General features: G+C 31.4%; 1 protein-coding gene across 5 annotated transcripts in view; it reads left to right on the forward strand.

Annotated features, from left to right (window-relative positions):
* The first annotated feature begins 15,633 nt into the window (after positions 1–15,633).
* Positions 15,634–16,613, forward strand: part of LOC123714033 (mucin-4-like) — a 78,096-nt gene continuing 77,116 nt past the window's right edge. For all 5 annotated transcript variants that reach the window (XM_045668051.1, XM_045668055.1, XM_045668053.1 and 2 more), the window contains exon 1: positions 15,634–15,746. In XM_045668051.1, the coding sequence (XP_045524007.1) occupies positions 15,689–15,746 (58 nt within the window). In that variant the 5' untranslated portion in view covers positions 15,634–15,688. The remainder of the gene's footprint in view (positions 15,747–16,613) is intronic.

Genomic DNA, 16,613 nt, shown 5'->3' on the forward strand with positions numbered 1-16,613 from the left:
TAACTGGTAAGCGCAATTGTATAAACTAACATCATACGTTTAAGGTAAAAAATGCCATAGATAATTAAACGAAATATAATACTAATTTAAATATTATAACATTTATTGCATGACAAATTACGCTTGACGTGTTTAAGATCCTTTATAAAAACAATGTTAATAGTTCTAGTGCTCTTTAGTTAATGTAAGTCTAATTGGTATGATTTTATTTAATTATTCTTTGTAATGGCAATAATTTTCCTTTACATTATAAAAGTTAATAGGTTATTAGAATTACGATATTATAAGTGACTACATACATTTTAAATTTACTTGCAACTGGTTCTACTTAACAAATCTGAAAAGATTTGTTCCTTCTCCAGACCACACTTTCGCCTTTCATATACCTAACTAAATTAACATTCAATAACTCCTTACTACATCCTCCTCTATTAGTAACGAGACAGCGCATTTCAAAATCCTATATATTGTGCCAACTCACAGTTAGATTAGACCTTAAGTATTGCATATAGATGCTTAGAAAACCTTTCTGATGTTTTTCTTTCACAGGCAAGACTCAAATAGATAAACGAACGGTGATCAGACTTCTATATGACGATATACAATATTTTTTTACAATGTTCTATAACGAGCTGAAAGAAGTTGGTGGGGCAGATTGGGAAAAACCTGCTCAAGCTGGAGAGAGATGCAGCCAGTTTGCGGTGGCCTATGCTATATAAGACTATACTTATAGATACTTAGAAAGCCTTTCTTGATGTTTTTCTTTTAAAGGCAAGATTCAAATAGATAACTGAACGACGATCAGACTATATACAATAATTTTCTATAATGTTGCTATGACGAGCTAAAACAAGTTGGTAGAGAACTAGGAATTATATTGCAACGAATGATTTCGTCAATGAACATAAAATATCAGATTTCTCATATCGATTTACCTTTGATAGTTTTTATGAAATTTATCGATTTTCGAAGGTCAGTTACCACATGATACCTATTGTGTTGAAACTTGTCGTTATGTCAGTTCATTAATATGATATTGATTGAGTTTTGATCACGATTTTGGTTAAATTGGGCTTATTCTTTTAGACATTATAATAATTATTGTATTAATAATTAGTATTAACATCATTTATGTGCACTATTTATTTTTCATATATCATTCTTCAGTTTGGTGTTCTTGTTCCTGTTTTGTCTTAATATATAATATGTAATATGTATTTTTAAACTTCTTGCCTACCTTATCTTATTTAATTTTTCTTCTTCTCCCAGTTGCCTGGAAGAGATCGCTCGAAAGCGATAAGGCCGCCAGTCGACCTCCTTTTCATTTAATTATCTTACATTTTTATATTTTAATGCAACGTAGTGTTAATAAATAAATAATAAATGTGAAGGATTTCAGACAAAATGTCGAAACATTTAGGAAAATGAAGAAAGTTACGCTTTTTTAAATCCGTTTTAAACTTTAATTCCAGAGCTCTATGTACTAACTAGTGGAGTCCTTAACGCAATACACTGTTAAATTAAACCTTCCAAACAGACAGCTTTTATAGTTTTAGTAGTACAACCCTAAATAATTTTCATGTACAAAACGGTTTCGTTCATAGTAAGTGAAGTAAACTAACGATATATTAGGCGTAGCAAGAAATGTAACAGGTTGAATGGACGTTATCTCTTCCAGGGAAGAAGAAATTGTAAGACGCCTTATTCAGCAAGCGGTCTACGGCCGTTAAGATCGTGTCGTGTGTTTAAATAACGAATATTTACTAAGTTTTTTCTGTCTATTAATCAATCTTAACTATCATTTTTAGCTTTGCTTGTATGAAGGTAAATAGCGGTAATTTGCGATTTGTTTACTAATTTTTTATAATAAATACGCTTAGCAATTTATTGCGAACCGCTTTATCATGTTCTCCAGTGTAATATTTATCTGCAGCCGTTGCCTAAAAATGTGAAATAATGGACGCATTGTTATGCAAATATTATTTCTACGGGTACTAGTGTTGTAATTAATATTGCAATTCTGAATTAGAGAGGAATTTTAAACAAGTTTTAAAATATTACAGTGGTAATGAGTGTAATTAAGCAGCGTTTAAACTTGATAGTGATTTTTATTTAGACTTTTTAGGCGAGCAAAGTTCGCGTAAATGATTATATGTAAAACAATTATTGTTGCATAAACGTTGCGTGTTTGTGTTCGGACGTATCATATTGGGTATGGAGAATTTGTGAAGAAGTGAATGTACTGCTCTTCCTCCAACCTAAATGGAGGATCCTCCATCCCTGGAAGAGAAGTGGAAAAAGTTAACAATTTGTAGATATGTATTTTACTTTCTTAGCATGCGTCATTGCAGAGATTTCAAGTCTTAGATTGTAGATGTCGGCTACACGTATCATTTTACATTCTCACCCCCAGAAAGACAGACATTTTTTTTGTTTCAGGACATTGACTATGGCAAAAGATAATTTATATGATTTACTTAGGCATGGATATTCACATAGTAATAAGAAAGTGTATCCGTAGCCAAAATGCTTAAAGTTAATAATTAATCTTCCCACGATATCTGAGCTAGCAGTTTCCCACAGCAGCCACAAAATAAAGGACTCAAATAATCATTTTTCCAACATGTAATTTCTCATCTCATAACAAGAATTGCTACAACGGAATATATCAAGAAATTCGCTTTGGTTACTCAGTTGCGTTATTATTTGAAAATTTATAGCATGTGCAAGACCACAAGTATTTGAATTTATGACTTTGTGAAATACAATAGTTTTGTGTATTACTTACAAAATATTTAAAAGGTTTTAATGGAAAAGGGTATTGGTACAACTTTTAATGCGTCTTGCCATTTCAGAATCAATAAATCTTCGTAAAGTTTGACGTGAAATAATCTGAGAAAGAATACTTTATTTATTTATTAAATAATATTATAAAAGAGTCTGTAGGGCACCAGTTGGCCTTATTTCTAAAGTGCGATCTTTTCCAACCAATTTTATGAGAGCCTTGAAAATTACGCGTTCCTGCTAATATATGCTCTTTCTTCTATTTATAAGTTTCCCTCCAAAATCTAATAAAGAAGGTTTATGTTACATATATTAACGGCCTTTGCCGCTTTAGCATGGCTGACATTTTAGAAATAAGTATTGCCTTTCTTACTACAGAAGAAAGCATTCTAGCGGTGAAAGAATTCAAATCAGTTCATTGTTTATTCGCTAAACATATAAATATACAAATCTTTCATATGCTAGGTGTAATATTTTAACACATAAACACGAAACCATATCCTATCCTGCTCAATCATTCATGACTTTTGTAATTCATGTATTTTCCTATTATTTTGTATTGCATTGTATTTTTTTATTTTTATTAATTCATGAACCGGTGAGCTTTTAGTTTTTATTCTATTTTTTCTTTTAGATTGAGATTTGTAATTGTATAATTTTTCAGGGTTGATTGTAATTATTTGCACTTTACACTTAGTTATTCTTTTTTATAGTTATTTTCTGTAATAGGGTTGCCTAGAATATATAGCTTATTAGCGATAAGGCCACCCTTTGCATCCCTAATGTTACTTGTTTTTATTTGTAATGTAATGAAGCTTAAATAAAAAAAAAATTGCATACAACTCTGCCATAAGTTTATGATGACTGTGGTTAAAATTCCTTCATCCGCGCTTTGAAAGTCTATTTTGAATGAAGTAATAACGCTCAGATTAGCTGATTGCTTGTACAATGGTTTTGTGGTAATTACAATTTCCATAAAAGTATTTTCTGCAGAGATATCGTTGACTTTCAAGGATTGTACAAGGTTTGTGGTTGAGTTGTCTTTGTTAGGAGATAATTTACACTCAAATTGGCAGTTATGGACTTTGTTGAAAGTTTTGGCAACGTTATTATCATAATTATACCGTGCATTCGCAATTGTTAATTAGTCTCGAGCAAAATATAAGTTTTAAGACTGATGAAAGAATGGTCGATGGGGTAAAAATGCAATGGAGCCCGAGGACACTGGAAATTCAGGGCAGTGGCCTATGTCCAGCACTGGACGTCATCAGGTTGAAACGACAAAACGACGATTTTGATGGTAAAGGAAATCGTTGATGTTAAAGCACATTGAAAATTTTGACCTAAAGTGTGATCTGTGTCTTCTCCTTAATCAGTGACACATATCGAATTACCATTGTAACCAATCAAATCATGCATAATTTTCCGTCTATATTTTTTAATTAAAAAAGGTTTTGGCCTCGGTCCTGGTAAAACAATAATAGTTGCTGGCTGACCTTAAAATTCCAATGACAGGTTACTTGATATGATTTTAAATAATTAACCAGGCTTATGCCCAAAATAAAATTAAAAAGGGAAATATCAATTATAGCTCAGAAGTTGTGTTATTAACGATTTTTTACAGAAATCATTAAAGGGGTCTCTTTAGTTATTCACTCTAAATGCAAATCAGTCTAATTGCAGTCTCATTTTCTCACAACGAATACAAAATTTGGCAGACAGAGACGAAAGAATATGGTTTCGAGTGTACACACATACTTAGTTTTGACGAATATGGATGGTAATTAGAAAATCTTCCTCGTTAAAACGGTAAAGATTTGCATCTATGCAAATACTTAATGCCACTTTGACATATAAGATTTCGAATCCATATACGATACAGATTCCACAGATAATATCCTTATGACATTAATAAAAGATAATATTTCAATATACAGGATATATTGAAGGAATTTTATGCGGACGTCAAAGGCGGAAAAAATCGCCATACATATAACGTGTGTGTACGTGTGTACGTGAAATTAGGCCTTATGTATCTCGAAATAGGTACTAAAATAGTATATAATTATTCGGAACGGTGATAGTTGGGGTTCAGTTGTTGGAAAGGTTGTAGCAAGGTCGTTACATGTCCGAGAACACTGAATTTTTTACGTAATTTGTCGTGTTCTGATTAATACATTGTTTAGTATTTATTGAGTAAAGACATGCAAGTTAGTAGTAAAATCCAGCAAATTGCGAAGAGACGCGCAGAAATTTTAGGTATTTTTGTGCTAAAATAATCCGCGCACTTTGCCTCCATGAGAAATATACTTCTTTTTATAAAACAAAAGACCAGTCAGAAATTTAATATTAGTATTGTGTATTAAATTGTAATCTTCAATATTGTGAACACAATGTATAGTGTTTTGAGAGAGCTGAGTACTCTAAAACAGGTATCTCTTACTGAAACGGGTCCCCAAATCTATTTTTGAAGAAACTTCCTTATCGGCGTTGTAAAAATATATACGTCACATTTTTCGATAACAATGATATTAATAATTCTATTACAATTAATGAAATTCTGTAATAATCTTAGTAGTAATAAGGTAAAATGAAATAATTGTATTATTTGCATTCATGTCTATGATAATAAAAGCCCTTTGTTAAGCTTTATCTAATTTAACTTTATTCAACCAATTTCTGTAAAGTTACATATAGTAGATCATTTTTTGAAAAATAAGTTCATAAAAAAGAGATTCACTTCCTATGTGTGTACACTACTACACGCACACATTTTTAAATGCATTTAGCCTTACAATTTAAGCCATTTTTATAATGATGTCCTTAGCTAATATGACATATTGAGTCCTCTGGTACTGGAATGGGTACCCTCATTGATTTTTGTAAAATAATATCTGAATTTATATATTTAATAACAAAAAACTAATCTAGCAACTATTTAAATTAAGCACTAATTAATTTGATCACAACCTAAACTTAATATAAGAGAAAGAAACGTAAAGTTATTGAATATAAATTTCATTTAGATTGTATCAAAAAGGATTTTAACAGATTATCACATCATACTGTTTTCTCCTAACCAGTGAAACGGACATATGTCGCTCTTATTAATCAAGCCACAATCGAAATCGACACTACAGATCTATCTAATAAAAGTATAAAATTAAAAATTGCATCATGATTTGAGAGTTCCATTTGTTGCATATAACAATAAACACTAAATTACTGCAGTTTCTATTACGGAATTCTAGGCCTCGGCTAAAATAAAACACCAACAAATAGCACGGCAACAACGAAGCATTTCACTTACACAATCTTCGCTCTACTGTTGAATAAAATAAAACACATAATTGTGTAATGGCTTTTAAAAGCTGTATGAGATCTATTCGATATAATCTATCGTCACGAGCGTGCGATGTTACGTCGTAAATTTTTGTAAGCGAATTTCCGCGTGCCTAGAGCCGGATGAAATATGCGGACTAAGTTTCGTTATCTATAGGCATTTACTTTTTATGTAAAAGATTTGTTGGAAAACTGACGAACAATTGAACTATTAATATACATTTGAATTTGAAAACTACTAGTATAAATAGAATAATTTAATTAATATAATCTATATATATATAAAAATGAATCCCTATTTCCCTTGGTTCCTGGTGGTCCCTAGTTCCCACGGCATCACACGTGAACGGCTGGACCAATTTCGCTAATTCTTTGTTGTTGAGTTTGTTATTGTCAGGAGATCTTATGAAAGAAAAAAATAAGAAAATTGCGCGGTTACTTATAAAAGTTAAGAATACTTTTGTTGCGATAGCAATTTTTTTCAGTGCATAGCGCCTTTACAAATCAAACTTTATATATACGCGCCAGAAAAACAAACAAAGAATGTTGTATATCATAAAGCCTTTTTTACTTTTTAGTTAATTAAACTAATTTGAAATCAATATTCATAGTTAAGACAGGACAAAGTCTGTCCAGTCCGCTAGTAAAGTCATAATTATTATATAAATCTAAAGATTATGCTATTTTATTGATTGATTTTGATACTGTTAATTATTTACATAATTGGTGACAAAATTAAATAATATAAAAATATTATAAATTGAAAAAACATGTACTAAATGCGTGAATAAAAGTAAAACATTTTAAAATTAAGAATGCATTTCCGTCTAAAACTATGTGGGCGCGTAGGTGGCTTTATATATAATATTATCACATAATACGTGTTTTGGTTCAAGGCTCTTAATCTCTTTATCGCAAATAACTTTCAGGACCTCAACGTGGCCTTCAGACCGTTCCCACGGCGTGGTCGCGGTAATTATTTAGTGATTGTGATAAGGTACTGTCACGTACTTATATAATTTACATAGCATATTTGTGAATGTCCTTTTTTAGGAAATATGTTGACTCTTAACGAACATTTCTGCTTTTTATTGAGTGCAATGTTAGCCAAGCAGTCAGGCGAATCTCGCCTTGAACAATGAGATTTTCGATCTAATTTATAAATGTACACTTAGAGGAATATCGTCAAGATAAACAAAACTGAGACCCAAAATCAACGAGTTAGACACAAAAAGACACACCTACTTTTTTATAATTTTCATTGCTAGTCTCACCAACGATTGCAGGGACTCATTATATACATTTGACTCAGAATTAAGACTTACAAATCTAGTTTTTACTCGTTACAGAACTCGCGACAGATCCGGCGTTGATCTTCATTATTTTTATTTTTTTAATATTCAAGTGTCATCAATATGAATAAATTAATTTTGATTTGATCTTTCTCCTCCGATAATTTCTATGTTCATAGGCCCAAATACCGTTCCGTCATCCAAAAGATTAAAAATAGCATATACAATCTAACGTCAGGTATCTTTTAGTATTTATTTATTGTTATTTTATTTTAAAGCACTGGTATTACAAGATTTCATACAATTTATATCAATAACAAAAAATATATGAATAGCAAGTGTTATCGTATCATTAACTTAAGCGTTTAACGGTTTAAATCGTTGAACCAGGCCTGGCTCTAATTTTCAAGATAGTTGACCATATCAATAAATTGTTTAGAATTTTCGTCTTTTACTCAATAAAACATTTTAAGACGATTTTATTGTAAATTAGGTACTCTATATTTTAAAAAGGTTTCTTTGCCCGTGATCGCAATAGTTCTGCAACATTATTTTGAAACAAATTTTTGTATTTTTCAAAGGTTCACAGAACAAGAAAGAACTAAAGTAGGATAATAAATGACTTATTTCGGCTGTCAATAATTCAATACAGATAGAATACGAACGATAAAATTTCTTATTAAAAGGAAGTTAGTTACATAATCCTGTGGCACGGTTATCGATCATATGTATGGGTTGCTAAATTGACTTTGATGGAGCCAAGTGATAAATTGGTTAATTATTATTTGGAATAATTGCGTATGGTAATAGGTTATGGTAATATGATATTATTAATATAGACACTGTTCGCATATTAATATCCCGCTTTAGTTCATAGCCTAGCTCCTTCCAGATGCACAGGAGTCTCCTGGACATTTCGCAGGCTTCACGGAGCGACCTAATTACTCCGAGGATATCTGCACGTTGTTAAGCCACAGCATTCCAAGATTACGTGACTGATTCTACGCTGAAGCAGCCTCTGCATATGGGGCTATCTAACACGCCTAGGACAAAAAGATTATTAAGAAGACAATGGCCTGATATTGTCCCTGTCCTCAGCAGGTGGCTCGTCTAAGAGAAAAATGGGTATACTATGAAAGTGGTTCCTACTAAAATTTTAACTTATAATTTACAACATATTATATGTAAAATATATGTATTTCTAGCGGAACCGACAGACGTTGTCCTGTACACACATCTTTAAAACCAAAAAAACACATCTATTATAAATAATCTGAACTATTACCGATATAAATGATAAAAAGTCCTAAGTCCTAAAAAGTTCTAAGATCCTATATCTTAGACAGATTTAGGACGACCGTCTCCTGGTTCTAAGCTACCTCCCGAATAATTTTTAGCCGTTCTTGAGTTATAAATAGTGTAACTAACTTTCTCGATATAAAAATAACAAAATATTTGTATATTTTATGTATCAACCATAATGTCTACTAGTAGCTAGTCTTAGTCGGAAATGAAGCCATTCATAAAAAAAATATTTATCATAACAATGTTCTACTGTAGGTGTTTCTTTTTAATCTCCCATATTAGGGTTGCATGGAAGAAATCGCTTGTTAGCGATAAGGCCGCCGGTTGCCTAAAAACTTTTGTAACCTACTTACTTTTTGTTTTTTATTTGTATAATTATATGTATTTTGCTAACAACGTATAAATAAATAAAAATTCTTCAGACCTATTTAGCCACATATTATAGTTCACAAATGGTGTGCTCAGTAAGTCTATACATAATTCGCATACTAAGATAGCACATATGTCCGACACAACAAGTATCACAAGACCAGACGAAGAAACGATAATTTAACGCGATCGTTAGAAGCCAATCATAAATAATAGTATTATTTATTCATGTAGTTAACTTAGCATTTCTATTGAATTACTATATTTAAGCAGTTAGAACTTAACTGTTTAAACTATTGGTCAAAACTAAATATCGAAAATATAATAACGCGACGTACAAGGTTAGTACTACTACTGTAATTTTAAATATTTTTTTTTTCAATGTAAAACTCACCCTTCATGGCTAAATGATTGAGGTCTTGAGGTCAGGGGTTCGGCTTCCCTTTGTTTGATTCGATTCACTGCGAAACAATAATTGTTTCAGGTACAAAAACTATGTAATACCATCCAACCTTGCTTTAAAAATGACAACAAAGACAGATAGAGCACAGAACTACTATACATGAGATATTATTATAAATAATCTTTACGTTTGCCTGAGGTTCCTTTATCAAATTTTTCTAAATTTAAATAAATGCCAGTTCTCAAAGAGGACGTATTAGGGGCGACAAGAACTGGCAAGAAACTCCCAGTCACTGAAATGTTGCCATCAGTTTCTCATTGAAGTACTGGTTAGTAATAATAATAAAGTATTGTATGCTATAGTCTCTAATAGAAAATGAACATAACGATGTCACGCTTAAAATCTGAACGGAGTATTGTATTTATGTTATTTTCTCATATTATTACGTTTATTATAGTGTTATGCGTTTAATGTATAAAAATGTCGTAAAATGCGTAACATTTATTATAGTTATGAAATATAAATTTAATTATTCTTACTTAACAGCGCTGTAAATTCTGAACTTTTAATGTTTTATTTGTTACACAAACCGTGTAATTTGTTCGTAATACTTTTGTAATTGCGTTGTAATTTGGTCAGAAAATGGCTTAGGTGATGTGAAATAGGCCTAACTGTACTGTGAGGAATAGAAAACTTTTAGAAAATCTCGACGATATAAGTGTAATTTGAAGATAAGATACACGGTATAAAACCAATAAATAAAGTTAATCAAATACTACACTTAGAAAGTTTAATTTACACTTTACTTAATATACAGCGTGGCCAAAAAGTCGTGGATAAAACGTAACTAGGGGTTAGATGGGGTCATCAGCTGCAAAAATTGTTCTACAGGAGGTCCTTAAATTCGACCCCTGCCGCGTTATAATTTATTTTGCGTTTTTATAAGAAAATTTACTTTTATTACTTATTCTTATTAAGATTCTAAAAAATCTACTATCTAAATCTATCTACTAGATTGGTACTGATGAGTCCTCGTGTTCGACATGCTATTTATGGTTGTTTATTGGGTGTATTCAAGATAATATTAAGTTTTACGAAATTAAAATTTCTCAAATCGTAACTTCTTTTTTACTTCAGACCACACTGTTTAAAAAAATACTCTTCAGAAAAGTGACCCTGTATAAGTTTTGGCGCATTTAATAGGGATTCTAAAGTTGCGTTTGATCCACGACATTTTGACCACCTGTACAGTTAATGGTATAGCGTTAACCTTGCATTCTGAACCCTAAAACTATGTGTTAATACTCCAGTTGAACACTATATTGTCTTTCGGTTCATATAACATTTTGTCCACAAATAAAATTGAAACTAATTACCAAAACTTAATTGAAATTTACGAAATCTGACATCAATACTCATACTAGCGTTACTGAATAAACCAAATTATCTAACGGCTTTATTTGCTGTTAGAATGCAGCCTCCAATAAAGGGTAAGGTGTGTTCCTTAAACAGAGAGAGAGAGAGAGAGAGAGATAAAAACTTGGTACTGTAGTTCACCTAGAGAAGCAAGATTACTTAAAGATTGATAACGTCCTCCTACTTTCCTACTTTTGATCTTTAAAATAATCGTACTTATAAATAATATTCAGCTAAATTGTTTTTTTCTTCAACACTTATATGTTCTAAATATAAATCATAATCTTCATGTTTTAATAATTTTAATTAAATTGAGGCTGAAACGGAAATATTTATTTACTTATATATCTAAATAAATGAAGAATTATTTTAGCAAAATTGATAATAAAATTATATTTTTCCAAACGTTCGAACACGTACATTACTATATGATGCAAAAATTCTAATTGAACAATGAAACTATAATTAAGTTTTCCAAACACAATACGATTATATAATAGTGTATCAGATTGACAGGTGTTTATTATCGATTATAATGTGTGTCAGTGATACGTTAGCGAATGGAAAGTCGGCCGCATTACTTTGGTCACTTATGTAATGATGCACTAATATTGCACTATTACTTAAAGAAATATATGTTTTAGGATATATTATTTATATGATAGGTTGCTGGTGAATTAGATTCCCTATCCATTTACTGCACACCATGAGAAAATGAATATTATTTCTAATAAAATTTCAATAGGAGCTATGAGAGAAGAGAGCTAGTTCGCGTGCGTGTTAAGCGTCGAACCAGCCTTGGTTACGTACGAAGCACTTTTAATGGGAAATGAAACAATATTTGCAAGTTTTAGTATTAAACATAAATATGCAAATTTTATAGTAAACATGATCTATTCGTTTTATTTATAACTTCGTTACATTCATTACAATAATACGCTTAAAACTTAAATAATTAGGGAGTCAACAGCCTGCCTTTTAAAGCCTTAACAAGCTATCTCTTCCAGGCAACAAAAGAAAAAAAGAACAAGGAGCAAGAAATCATCGTGTCAGCCACATCCACTAGTGGACTGCCTCTCCACTAAACTTCCAGTACCACCAGTTCCCGGTGCTTTACATTCAGCGCCTTCCCTGCCATGCCAGGCTATTTGTCCACCTAGTGGAAGGACGTCCAACGCTTCAAGAACGCATTTAACTTATTAACATTGAATTGAGTAGCGATTACCAAGCTCGGTTTTTTCTAATATTGTTTGCAATACAATTTATTAAAGTGATCTTAAGCGTACAACTAATATGTAAAGAATGTTAATAGTACTTTGCAAATTGTAAGCGTTAATGGAACTATTTTATTGCAAATTAATACTTCCTTAATGGATAAAATATAACGCATGTAAAGTGTGTAATTGGATCGCTTTTAACAACTTTTTCACATAGAGTGACCTTCAATGCTTCCTTAAAAACTTGTTCCTAATTTTATTGACACTTCCGTTGCTTATATATTATTAATAATATAGTTTTTTCCTCATCACAAAACATTTAACACCTTTGTAAGAGATCCAGTGTTAACAGGTCACCAGCCTTCTACCGCAGATAGAAAATGTACAAAGAGATTACTACATACTATGAGGAAACTAAAGTAACAATCAAAACATTATAAATCTGAAGAATGCGTGGTCTTAGGTGTGAGAATTAAGCCTGTGTAAAAGAATTTAATTTTAATTCATCCAATGTCTATGGATAACAAAATTACTGTCACATCGTAAGGCTTTTAAAAAAATATGAAACAGCTTATTTTATTTTTTCTACTATAAATACTTAAGGAAGAATTAAGTTTATTATACAAAAATGGCCCAAGAAAGCGGAATATGGAGAGTGAAATAGATTTGATTTGACAATATTTATGCAATAGACAATAAAAGAATATTAAAGGCAAGGTGCCTTTATAGCGAGGGTATTCAGACCATAAACTTTGACAATTATAAATAACTTATTATTATGACATGACAATTATATGATATTTGCATACCTATTTTTATAACTGATCAATCTGAATGTACAACTTTCTTTGCAATATATATCCGAATATCTTTATTATTTAGAGAAAAAGCGTCACTATTATCTTTTATTTCCGGTCAGTAATTTTCCATCATCACAGCCCAAACAAAAACTTTTTATGATCAAAGCTTCCATGAGCAACCTTTTTGTGCGTGATATGAGCCTATTTCCACGCGATTACTTCCTGCACCATACAAGCAAATTTGTATATTTATCATTTATTATTTTTATTCATTTTAATATTATTTTATATTGCCTTTTTTGCGATTCGTTCGCTAATTCCTCATAATTCTTTTCTAATTAAATTTGAATTTGACCCTAGGAATCAAACAGAAAATCTTTTATATATGTCATATTAATCTACGTTTACAGGCAATTTAAAGGCGCGCCCTTCTTTTAGTAGTACATATAAGGGAAATCTTATAAATATACGTTTATCTCAGCATCAAGCACAAGTTTCTAGTAGCACAAACAGAATACCAGCATCATATGATATTCAATTTTGTATGCTTACCGTACAGATTGTTACATAAATATTGTCAATAGCCATTACATATTCAATGAGTTAGTAGTACTATCAGCAAAATACGAATTTACAAATAAAATTAATTAATAAAATTTCTTTTAAAATCTTTCAATTATAATTTGAATTTGTTAATACGTAATGACGTTGGCTAGGGTACCTTGAGGGCAAGGGCTAATCTCAGGTGCGGTAGAAAGCTTACCTGAGCTAGCCTGAGTCGGAGAATAGTAGATCAGGCTATGTATCGGCGTATCGACAGAGTGCCGGAGAACCTGCTGCAGGTGAAAGCCAGCTATTGGCGGGAAATAATACAGGACAGGAAGCGCTGGAAGTTTCTCGTTTCTACTTAATGTCAAATGCAATAAATTTAATAATCACTAGTAAACCTTATGGCGTAAATATGTATTCTAGAGTCTGAATCTAGCATCCACCGTCTAAGTATGGCTACACAATATTTATGAAAAAACCCAATTAAAATGCATTTCTTTTTACATACAGATCGTGTTTCATGGTACGAATCTTGAAATTGGAACTTCTCATTTATGGAGTACACGGAGTCATATTCAATGATGTAAATAGTATTTGCAAGTTCTATATACAATAACGGACTCAAAAGTAGACAAAATATCTTTCTTTTACAAGTGAAGTCAGAAATATGCTCTTAGAGATTTTTTAAAGTTTAATTGACTTGCTACCAGTACTTCAATCAAAAACGCCGCTGAGAAAACGCATTTCATATAACGTTCGAATGGGCATGTGAAAAATTTTAATGGTCACACTTCAGGGAATGTTACTCTTGGATTAATGGTGACAAATGTGTAGCTCGGTTATTACAGCTTTTATAGGCGTGTATAGTTACGTTGAAAATACAGGTTTTTTACGTTTACTTGTTTATTAAACTTTACCAAATAATCTATGATATATGATACAGGCTCTTTTATTACAAAATGTAACAATTTTGAAAATTTTGGCTATGTAACATTGTAAAATTTAAAATACTATAAAAATTTAAACAAATTACCAGCAAAACAGCGGATTAGGTATCAGATAGGAACTTAACAGTTTCGCACCTCACATAACGCAGATCCTGACTGGCCACGGGACTTGTGGACACTATTTGCACAAATCTCAAACTGAAGACAAGTCCCGCGTGCGACTGTGAAGAGAGAACCGTCAAGCGGTAGTTCATTTACTTGTTGACTGTGCGACTTTTGAAAGGGCTAGGTGTGATCTGAAGCTCGAGATTGGCATGAGGGTATCCCGGGATGGGCTATCCGACATGTTGCTTGAGGACAGATCGAAGCTCGAAAAATTCTGCGTCAAACAGAACGAGAGGTAACGCGGCTAGCGCCTGGCAGCGGGCTCCGACTTGCCTGTAAATATTATGACGATATTTCCGGAGTAGATGTCACCCGGGCCTGACAGGAGACGTCAATCCTTCAAGTTAATAATGTCCCTTTTTAAGAAAGGGGAGATTTCGACACTCCTTAGCAAAAAAAAAAATGCATCGAATTTAAATTGAACAAAATGGCACAGTTAAATTAAATGTATAAATTATTTCTACCTGAATAAAATTATATAGATTATATAACACTTACATAAATGAATATTTTGTAACTTACATACAAATAGATTATTTACTTAACTTATTGCGTAGCATAATGTTAGCCCATAGAAAAGACTTAAACGCACTCGATAATATATAATTTTATTTTGTGAAATTATTTACAATTATATGTTGTATATTTTAACAATAGTAAAACTGTTATTAAACTACAATATTACATACTAAACTACTTATTTTTAAAACTAAGTTAAGTGAGTGATAATCAACTCTGAGATCAAAGCCTGTCACTTGTATACTTGCTCATAAAGGAAAATTGTTTTCTAAGCAAACTGAAAATATGATAAAATATAAAAACTACTTAGTACAAATTGTTATATTAAATATAAAATACAGAAAAGAGAACATCAAAAATTTACGAAATCAATAGATTACGTCCTAATTCTTAACAAATAGAACCTTAGTGATACAAAAGCACCAAATCCTGAAAGCACTATCCATGACATTTGTTTTCCGGCCGCCCCTCCAGCAGTCTCATGGTTGGGCCTGGCACGGCCAGCGACTGTAGTGCGCTGACTTTCCGCGCAGCTTGACGCGTGATGTGCTAGTGCCAGTGAAGTGACTGTGTGTGCACTATGGGCTCTATGCGATACTTCAGCGCAGGCGCGCTGTTTACACTTGTCTTATTAACAGGTAATATATTAATTGTTTGAGATATAAATCTTTTTTAATAAAAGATTTAAATGAATTTTTCTCAGTGTATAAGTATTTTTTTAAATACTAAAAAAATCTGAATTTCTTTTTAGGTTTTTTAGGTAGTCAATATTTTGTATTGAAAAAAATATTTTCGGAGTATACTACTTTTAAACAAAGTATTTTTAAAGTATAATTGTAATACTTTCTAAAATGCAACGCAATAATAATAGTAAAAATATGCATTATTATAATCTTTTTGTATATTTATTTTGATTAAAAATAATATATTCAAACCACCGCGCATGCGATGTATTTAATTAAAACTAGCACGAATGAGTTAAATTCATTGCAAGTTAAATGTCGATGCCTAAGTTTACTTCAAAATAGTTTTTCCTACATAGTAAAGATTTTTTCCTATATTAAAAAAGCTGTAGACATTGACACGAACCAAAGTTATTTTTACCACGCTAAACAGACTTACATTACAACTTTTAACCTAAAAAATAACTATATCTTGTGGTCTGCAATTTGAATTCTAAAAAAAAACGTATTTAAAAGAAAATTACCATTCAACATTTTCAGAAAGGAAAGGTCTCCGTGAAATGGAACACTTAAAATCAGCTTCCAATTTTTGTAGTTATTTTTTTGTACATACTTTACTAAGGGAGCGGTTAGTAAAAGACCTTACAAAATCAACAATCAATAATAAAATTTATAAATTTATAACTTTTAGTTGACTTCTAAAATTTACAGCATTAAACTATAATAGATTAATAAATAATTGTCGATAGGATAGAATGACCTAGGTTGGTCAGATTTAATGCTAAAAGCTTGCTCTTTTATTCTCTTAAGTGTTTATAAGAC

The sequence above is a fragment of the Pieris brassicae genome, chromosome 9 (genome assembly GCF_905147105.1).
Source record: "Pieris brassicae chromosome 9, ilPieBrab1.1, whole genome shotgun sequence".
NCBI lineage: Eukaryota > Metazoa > Arthropoda > Insecta > Lepidoptera > Pieridae > Pieris > Pieris brassicae.